A 10000-nucleotide genomic window follows, 5' to 3' on the forward strand; every position below is an offset into this window, starting at 1 on the left:
CGGAGAAGTAAATATCGTGGTTTTTAGCGGGTACTTTTCTTTAAAGAATGTGTTACTAGTGCGAAGCGTTCCATTCGCCGCGGACGGCGCCGGGACGGGAGGAACTTGGGGCATGGCACGAAGCCACCCATCGCTTTCAGGAGGTACCGGTGACCAGGGGTATCCTCTGACCGGACGGAAACAAAGGTTTTCACGCAAGCCAGGTCAGGATTTGGGGAATTTTCTTTCAGGTCACACCCATTCCCATTTTAAGAGGTGGGAACTTATTCGGGGCGCACCAAAATCCCAGGAAGTTGGGTGGTGATTTCAGCGGGAGCAGAAGCATCATTTCCTTAGCATGGTCCTGCTCATGAGGACCCTGAGATCTCCTCAACCCCACCAACTTCCAGAGTGTGCGGAACTCTGGCCCTGCCATTCCCTCCTCCATTCAAGGGCCTCGGGATTCTCTGCCGCCCTGTCCCAGCAGCGTTTATTTACTCCGAGTTGTTCCCTTACCATCATTGTTATTAAAAGTAGGACTTTAAGGAGCAGCCGTTCAGATTTTCACATTCATTTGCAACGGTGCAGCTTACTCGACTGAGCATTTATGGGATGTTAGGCAAAGAGGATTTGGCACTGTGTTTTTTAACATTTAAAGAAAGCAAATCAATTACCGTGTCGCCAAGAAAAGGAGCTGTTGGTAAGTGACATTTATGTAGATTTTCTGTAGCATGGAAAAGTGGCCTTTATTTTTCTAAGCGATATTTGCTGCTCAGAGTCAAATTCTTTTCATGCAGCTTACAAAAATAAATACTCGTATTTTGCTAAGATCATAATGGCTCATTAGAAGAGGCTGAATTTGGACCTAGACTAAAACCTAACACCACAGGGCTGAGCATGCTTACTTGAACCTATAATGTTGCTAGTTCTGGCTCTCTGGGGAAGGAGAGGACGAGGGGAGAGGATTCAGCCTTCTTAATTGTGAACCTCATTAGTGACGGTTGCTAGGCAAAACACACACCTACTTTCCGCGCATATGAAAGAGATAAACAATACGTCATAGACCATAATGACTCTGGTGCTCAGGGCGACCTTTAATTATTATATTTTTGGTCTCTTATACCTTAGTTATTAATGCAGAAAAACAAATTAGGGTTGTGTGTGTGTGCGGACCGCGGCAGATTTGTAAATGGCTTTCTATTTTTTGATGTCTAGATCCCGTTTCCTTCTGATACTTGGTGCTCGCCTCATTCATTCCCCTCCCTGCCCGTTGGTAAATACTATTTGAAACGTAAAACGACAGTGATTGTATTAGCAGCTTAGTATTGTTATCACTTTAATTAATTTTATTAGTGTAAAAAGCCATGATCCTGTCAGTGTGTTAGTATCAACTCGCAAGAGGAGTCCCATAGAAGCTGGTGTGCATGGCCCAGCACATCAGGTCATAGCAGGTTTGAGAGCCTAACTCTTCCAGAACTCAAGATGCATTAAAATGAAATGTATTTCAATGTGCACTTAAATTTTGGGCAACACTGAACTCTTCAGGAAGTTGGACTGGATGATCCTTCTAACTTGAAAATATTCTATTCTATTCTATTCTATTCTATTCTATTCTATTCTATTCTATCCTGACCTATCCTATCCTATCCTATCCTATCCTATCCTATCCTATTAAACAGAGGTTCCCTGAGAGCTGGTTTACATCCCTACACTGGTATATTTTACAGTCCAAACGAAGTGATATTTAAATCCAAATTACTATTTTGGGCTTTGCAGGACAATAAATACATGTGTGCACGTGTCCAGGCGCAGCTGCAATTGTGTGTGAGTGATTCAGGGGCTGATGGGCTCCAAAAAGATAGGATTTCACAATTCTGGATTTTCAGAGACACTTTCCATTCTCCTCTTCATCTCAGCCTATCTTCTTTTAGCAGTTCAGGCAAGAAGTCAATCACATTGAGCCGGGCTGAAGAAAAACATTTTATGCTGTTTTTCTCATCCAAACCCCCTCCTGCCGTAATCTGCAGTAAGGCCCAGGCACAGGAAATTGACCTCACAGTAAATTCTTTACGGATTCGGTCATGTTTTTACCATCCACTTAAACGTGCATACATAACCTGAGACTGTACCTCTGGATCAAGGAATATGACAAGCCAAAATAAAATCAAGTCAAATTAAAAAGCAAGAAAAAGCTGCAAGCAAAACAAGACTGAAATAACAAAAAATAAAAAGGAGAAGAAGTAAAATAGGAAAAGATGAAAAATTGGTTGTGACTGCAAAACTGTAAGTATTAAATAAAGAAAGAAGTCAGAAGCTGATTCAGAAGCGTCCGTGTTGTAGTTGACAAGGGCTGAGAAATACTAATGGACTTTTTTTAATGGGTGCTTTGATGGATGAGAGAAGAAATGATGTAAAAGTAAATGTAGTGGTGTCTCAACATAAAGTACGGTGAAAATTAAAAAAAAAGGGAAATAAAAAAATAATAAAATAAAAAAAAAAGCATTGCAAATAAAAAAAAAAGGACATGTAAATGTGTGCCTACCATTTTCCAGATAAGAAGGGGCCGTACCTTCTGAGGGGTCAAGGCGGCGAGCCCGCCTCCCGTGTTTGGAATTGTTGTGTACAAACATGTTGTCTGAGACAGCCAGCACGTGGCCATCCACATTGACTGTTGTTGATACAACAACCTGGAAGAGAAAACAAAACCCCACATTTCAAAAATCCTGCAGATTTTCCCCCGAATCAGGTCTCGTAAGACAAAACAGCATCCTGTTACTTTTCTGTTTCTATTTAAACCGAGTGAATGACATCTCTGAATACATCTTTGTTTACGTGGCGACCACTGGTGATTTTTAACTCACAATTGTTTCTCTTCAGAACCTGCTACACTAATTAGAGTTTAATCTCCTATTATGCTAACAAATGAATTCAATTCAGGGAAATATTCTTCTAGCCATTAGTTTCAGAAACACCCCTCTAGCCACTCATTTTAAAAGCTGCTGTTTTGATTGATCTGTTGATATATTGATTAGATAGTTTATCTAATTAAAATTTGTTCACTTGAGACTGTCTTCAAATGAAGGGTTGTGAGGATTCCAAATAAAAAAAGCTTAATAAATCAAGAGCCGTTGTAACTCCCCATTTTTTCTTCAGTAAATGATCTCCAGGTCAGTTTTACAATTACATTTAATGTCTGATAATGAACTTTTTTGCATCTGAAAAGGCCGAGTTGAATATGAATAGTGAAAGTGTTTTCAATCCATGAAAAGTATCCCTTCTCAAGTTCATTTGGATGGTGATTGACCCTGGTATGTCAATGGAATTTCCTCCTTTATTTTTGAGTGAAAGGCTCCTATTCTTGTGTCCAGGTTCAGAGTCCGGCCATAGAAGAGATGATGGATAGGGCCTCCTTTGGCTTCCAGCTGCTTCTCAGTCGAACATGGCAAAGGAACATATGCACAAGGCACAACCTTCCCGATGCCAACACCTCCACAACGGAGCCGTGGGACTCCTTCCGGAAGCGCCAGCCCTGGAGGAAAGCGCGAGCTGCGCGGGGCTCGTGTGGAGCACGGCTTCGTAGGTGCATCGCTGCCATCCCAGACTGACATTTGCATCTTATTTAAGTACTCCAGCATGCGCCCTTCCCTGTGGTTCCAGGTTGTCTAAAGGAAGAGACCACTGCAGATTTTCCTTTGGGGTGAGCAGAGTCCGTAAAGTCACTGCCTGAGTCAGACCTTATCAACACAGCTGGTGAGGGCAGAGCAAGGCGGGACAAATGTTAGTGTCCAACTTCCTTTTATCTAAATTTTGGTTATAACAAAGACGATTGCGGGGTTCTCCCACCAGCTTCTAAACCAAAACACTTAATGAACACAAATGGAAGGGCAGCAGAGAGCCTCCTCTGCACAGAGTTGGTCCAAGGCATCAGAAGAAAATTCTTGCCTGCTTCTATGTTTTGGATCACCTCTGATCCTGTTTCTTATTCACAAGCCATAATTAGCTCTCAGCTATCACAGCACCTTTTCTGTGTATCCTGCCTCCTTGGAGACAGCCATCTGCGGTACCCTTTAGAACAGCCCCAGGGCAGTTCTCTGCCAGGCTGCTCTGCTTCCCCAGCTCTCCCCTCCCAGAAGTGGACACCTTCCCTCTTGTCAACATCCACTTCGGAGAGTGCTGAGGTTGCACGCTCAGCTCGGCCGCAGAGCTGCTGCCAGGCCACTGGGCTATCCCCTTTCACTCTTAATGAGATTCCCAGACTTCCAGAAATATTGCGAAACATGCAAGCGTGATTTCCAGCCAGGATTTCTGGGTTTGGTTCCTAGAACACGGTGTATTAAAGAGACAGAGCAAGGTGTATATGAAAATGACAACTATTTTTGTTCTGTCATGTCTATATAGGTCAGCCACCAAGGGAAAATACTGTAGTTCAGCAAAAGAAAGTCGACGTGCGACGCTTTGTTATATCGCCTCACTCCTGCAGTGCACCTCCACAAAGGTGCTGAGGCAGGGAAACCAGGTAAAAATACTGTTCAAGATCTGACATCCTGTTAAGTCCAGTTAAACCTTCTGAGAGGCAGGGAGATTAGCTAAAGAGACCCAGGAAAGTCTTTCTAGTGCCCACTGGCTCCATTGTCGACCACAAGATCACTCATGACTGATGCTTCATTTAGTCATCAGTGAGACAAAGAGGACATTTCCACTCATTCCAGGTTTGACCTTCTGTTCTGTTCAGATGGATCAATACCACCGATGCCACGTGAAGCTGAGATGCATGAAAAATGGAAGCCTGGCTCGATTGTTTTGAAGGAATATTTTTTTTTTCCAGCTACAGATCTTTTCTGTTGGCTGGCTCAAGGGTGCTGGCTTCCCCGGTTGGTTGGCTGTGCATGAAAACAGATGTCACATGTTTTGCTATCAAGTTTAACCACAAGTAATTCTTCTCCAAACTGAGAAAGTCCTGAACATCTCAATACTACTTTATTGCTGGAATCAAATATGAATCATTGTGAAATATCTTGGAAAACAACAAAAAAAAGGCAGTTATTTCCTAATGAGCCTTTCGAATGACCCCAGATACAGAGGAAATCATTTGTCCATCCCGTCAGCTGCCTCTCTGTAGTGCTATGATTCACCATAGGATATCTCAAAAGCTGTAAGGAGAAAGTGAAGTATTAAACATTGAAACAAAAATCTGTGGGTCGGGCCACCACTGCTGGATTTACAAGTTGCGAACCAGAGAAGTGCGAGTTTCAAACTTCCCTGTGCTCCAAAGTTGTGTTCTTAAAGTAAGGTCAAACTACTCAGTCTACGTAAAACTTCTGCAGGTCTGAGCAAAGAGCACACTACAACACAAGGTGATAGTAGGAAGGAAAATTAGGGAAATAATTCCTAAGGGAAGATCCACTTGCTCCAACATTGATCCATTACAGCCCCCTGCAGAACTTCAGAACCAGCACTTAAATTAATAGGAGCATGTAAAATACTGACAGCATTTTTTTAAGCACTGGAACAACACTGATTTGAAGCACCGACTGTGTTTTTTCATAAGTTCAAGATGAAGATGGGATCAAGTCTTGTATACATCATTCATGCATTTAAAGGAATCTGTACCTGGAATCTTCGCATGTCTCGTGGGTTGCCTGCATTCTTCAAACAGTTCTGATTGCACTTGAGGAAAAACTTTAGAAAGAATCTATAAAAATACAAAATTGAAATCTATTAGATTCATCAAAATGTAAATCCAATTTTTTAGAAGTTTAATAAAATCTAATCATAAATAGTTATACCCAAAAGAATACTGGTAGTGAAATATTACTTTCCCATTCGTTAATGAACTTATTTTAAAGCATAAAATCTCTGTCATAAACAGAACATTATTGCCAAGGAAAGGCAAATTTATATTTTTAATTTTTCAACAACTACAAATGTATTGACTCCAGGCCATATCCTCTGCTCGGTGTGGGAAAGTTGATTTCAATGACTCATTGACTTCAAAGGCAATGACTTACACCAGATGAGAATTTGTCTCTATTTTTTTAATACTTTTCATTTTTTTTTCACAACTTATATTAGCAGTAATGACCTCTACGTCGAAAAATTCCAAAGGTAATGATCAATCTTCTGAAAAACACTTGGCTTTGCCTCCGGTTTGGAAACTCGAGCCATTCAAAGGGACTCGATCCAACTCCTGCTGACTCCAGGGAGATCCAGGCAGGATCTGCCCACCGGCAAGGCCCCGGCTCCCTCATTGTTTTTGAAAGGGAAGGAACATGGCAAATTAGGCCCTGTCTTACGACCTCTTCAACCTTTGCCAGCCTTCAGCTCTACCCAGTCGCTCTACCCAGGGATCGAAATCCAGCTTATTTCTGCTGAGCGGCAACCGGCAATTATTTAGGACTAACCCTTATCATCCAGGCATCTCCCCATAAACCGTTTTTGCAGCAGCGCTGCCTCAGGGGAGCACGGCAAGCACTTAGAGGGAAGGGGGAAGCTTGGGAAGATGGAAACTCCTTTCTGCCGCCCTCCTGCGCCGCAGGAACGAGCTGACCTGGGAAGGCTCCACCCTGCAGGTGAAGCAAACCGCGGCATCCTCAGGAGGACATTCGCAGCCTGACATCATCTTTTTTACTTATGCGCTCATGTTTTCATCTTTCATAATAAAACTATGTCTTAATTAGGTTTTCTGGCTAATGACCGGCCACTAATGACAAGCGAAGCTCAGGATTTTCTCCTCAGGCAGAGTTCCTCAGATACTCCGGTCCAGCAGCTCATGCTGCCCAACTTTGTACATACTGGACAGTGAGGTCAGCCAGAGCTTCCACATAAGGTTGTTCAGAATGTGAACAACTTTAATTTATTCACTCATGTCAGTCTTCATAAGTGACTGGGACTATTTTTGCTCACAGAAGTTTCCATGTGCCAAGAGCATTCCTGGCAGGAGGGAAGACAGGAGCATCTTTCCTCCTTTAGCACCCAACAAGGCCCAGCCATGGCCAGCAGAAAGAACAACAGTGGCTGCACCACGTCCTGAGAAGCTTTGAGGGTCATACAGGAGCATTATGGGAACATCCCCTAATCAAAAACTTTTAATCCCAGCTCTTCCTCCTCCATTAAACCTTGAGCAGCACCCTGATGTTACCCCAGGACACGAATGCTGAAGGAGCAATCTCTCATATCAGAGAGGCAAGCAGGGAAACAACCAGGTTTACTGAAGCTGCATAAATAAATCGATGCTGACAGTTCAGCTGAATGCACATTTCTTTAAAACTTCCTATCCCAAAACCTGTAAAGGGGTTTCAGCTGTCGAGCTGAAAAAGATCTGGATCTCTGTGGTGGATGACATGATCTCCTAGCTCAGATGCTCAGGTTTTCTGGATGCTGTTGCAGGGATATTATCAGCAACTCCATAAAACTGCCCCTATGTAAGCCACAAGTTCCCCCTAATTTTATCTGCCATGTTTTGAAGTTTTTTCAGTGTTTTGGATTAGTTTTTTTGTTGTTGTTATTTGAGATACTCATTCTCTCCAGATCATTTGATTATGGGCCAGGTTCCCTGCCCATTGCAGAGGGGTTGGAGCTGGATGATCTTTGAGGTCCCTTCCAAGCCAAACCATTCCACGATTCTATTATTCCAAAGGTAACATCCTTTCTGTCAGACCTCTATTTGGTTTTGCAGAGCTCCCACCACCCAGACAGTGAGCCTGGGCAAGGCCCAGCTGATGCCCAGCTCCAGACAGAACCACCCAGTTCTGGGGAGCCAGGAGTGGGGAGCAGCCTCCAGCTTTACAGCTCCTTAGTGCCACATCCAGGCTCAAGAGCAGCATCTTATCTTCTTTTTTTTTTTCTTTTTTTTTTTTTTTTTTTCTGATCTCAAATGGGTGTTGTGAGGCTTATTGAGCTAATGTTTGTAAATTGCTCGGAAATTCTCCAATGAATTGTGCACTAGGAATGCTAAGTATTGCTCCTCGTGGATTGTTTATAGCATGAAGGATTCATGATGAATTGTTTCTATACAGAGAGCTCAGCATCCTGTCAAAGAAAAAGGGCCATTAAGCACCCTTTCACTAAACATCAACTGGAACCGGTATTTGTTCCATTATTTGGTGAAAAGGACCCACTCTTGGTGAAATTAGACATCATCAAGTTTATTAGGATGGCTCTGAGCACCGGGCTAAATATTGATGCCAGGCTGGAGTGAACACAAGCAGCACTCTCATTTCAGCTCCACTACATTCCTTGATGCTGGGATATTTTATTTCTCTCTTTACTCTGTGTTTTCAGAGTCCACAGAGCACAGATGGCACCAGGACAAGCTTTTCAGAGGGAGACAACGTAAGCTAAAAACCCCATTCCCAGGCAGGGTGTTCCTCAGTGCCAAGAGGAGAGGATTGACCTGGTGGTTGCTCTCAGCTGACCACCAGGGACTGTGGGCACTGCAAACCCATCCCTCCCACCCCAACCACAAAGAAGCAAAGAGGCAAGGACCTGGAGCAGAGCTCTGCTTGGTCTCACCTCAAACTTTGAGACAAGAATGAGAATTCAAGCCCTCCTAGGTTTGGCTTTCCCTGTTATATTTTGTATTATAAGCAGAAATTTTAGCCTTCCTTAATAAATACAGCCTTGCAAAACAGCCTTCCCAAGCAGGCTAAGCTGCTCCTAAAATACTGATAGGGAGAAAAATGCACTCTTTGCCATGTCCCCTTGCTCTGATTTTTTCCCACTGCTAGAATGGGGCCTGCTACCCTCTTAATTAAAATGTATTACCTTCCACAAGACTCCACTATTTTAAGCTAAAATTTACATCTTTTATTAACTCACCTCACCTATACACTTAGCTCTGATGCCTCTCGCCGCCCATCTGCCATCCACATACAGTGAGTCACTTGATATTCCACCCACCAATTTTTCCTAACAACCACTGTGCAATTAAACTCAACACGTTCTGTTGCGAGGTAAATTAGGCACACCTGCGGCCAGCCTGCATTTGAACCGCATCAGAAAAGGACCTAACAAGGTGAGAGCAGTACCACAAAGTTATAGGCCTGTCAAGCAATTAGGTTTTCACTTCTGGGACATCCGCACAGTGCAATTATGCTACACATTACAACCTGGCTAATCTTCTGAACAAATGTCATGTCTCGGAGAAGCGAGGAAAAGCAGTTCATCTGCAAATGTGGCTGCTCTTAAGCCTCCACCTTATGCACATAACAACCTACAGGAGACTTTTTTTTTTTTGTGAAATGAAAGATGGGCTTTTTCCATAGAAGATTTTTTAAACCCTGCAAGTGCTTTTTCATCCTGCTCACCTCTTCTTAACCTCTGTGAGAGGAGGTGTTGTAGCAAATAGACCAGAAAGACTTTTGTACTTAAATTTCAACACTAAGCAAGAAAATCCTCTCTGCTAGAGGCACGAGCAGTGGCTTCAGTATGGTCCAATTCAAATACTGCTCGGCTAAAGGAACATTTGTGGCAGAAAACCGCCTATTATACCCCAGAAACACCATTAATAAAATGTATTTCCACCAGACCACAAACCGAAGCGTCACTCATGGAAAGAAACCTCAGCAGGAATGCTTCATTCTTTTTATTTCAGACATGGAGTCCAGGTGTCCTGGTGACAACACCCTGAGCCAAACTCTGCACTGGAGACAGGTGGGATCATAGGGAAGTCAGCGGAACCGTGCAGGGACAGGCATCTTCCATCCCTTTATCCAGTAGGATCTTCCCAACATCCAACTCAAACCAGAAAGACGACACAAAACCTTGCCAGCCCTGCAGACAGCGTTTTGTTTTACTCCAGTAATTCCGTTTCGCTTTTATCTGTATTTCAGGTACACAGTTTTGTTGTTCAATTAAGCCTGCAGACGAGATCTTGCTGTACTACAAAATACAGAATTGTTAAGATATGACAGGTCTGCTCTACTTTCATGAGTAAAAAAGATGGGATTCGGATCATTATCCGTGATTTTGAAGTTCTTTGGAGGAGAAGCTGTCCACAGGGGCATGGTGCTCTTAGGGGGTG

The 10000-nt window shown here is 43.1% G+C and overlaps 1 protein-coding gene across 12 annotated transcripts in view; it reads right to left on the reverse strand.

Annotated features, from left to right (window-relative positions):
* The window catches only part of EBF3 (EBF transcription factor 3), a 123412-nt gene that overhangs the window by 37257 nt on the left and 76155 nt on the right, over positions 1-10000 (reverse strand). For 7 of the 12 annotated variants that reach the window (XM_058810867.1, XM_058810875.1, XM_058810865.1 and 4 more), the window contains exons 7-8: positions 5590-5671; positions 2549-2666 (exon numbers count right to left, since the gene is read on the reverse strand). In XM_058810867.1, coding sequence (XP_058666850.1) covers positions 2549-2666; positions 5590-5671 — 200 coding nt within the window. Of the gene's footprint in view, positions 1-2521; positions 2667-5589; positions 5672-10000 lie in introns of all 12 variants that reach the window. The other 5 variants (XM_058810868.1, XM_058810866.1, XM_058810871.1 and 2 more) reach the window with 1 other exon arrangement.

Source organism: Ammospiza caudacuta, chromosome 9, assembly GCF_027887145.1.
Source record: "Ammospiza caudacuta isolate bAmmCau1 chromosome 9, bAmmCau1.pri, whole genome shotgun sequence".
Lineage (NCBI taxonomy): Eukaryota > Metazoa > Chordata > Aves > Passeriformes > Passerellidae > Ammospiza > Ammospiza caudacuta.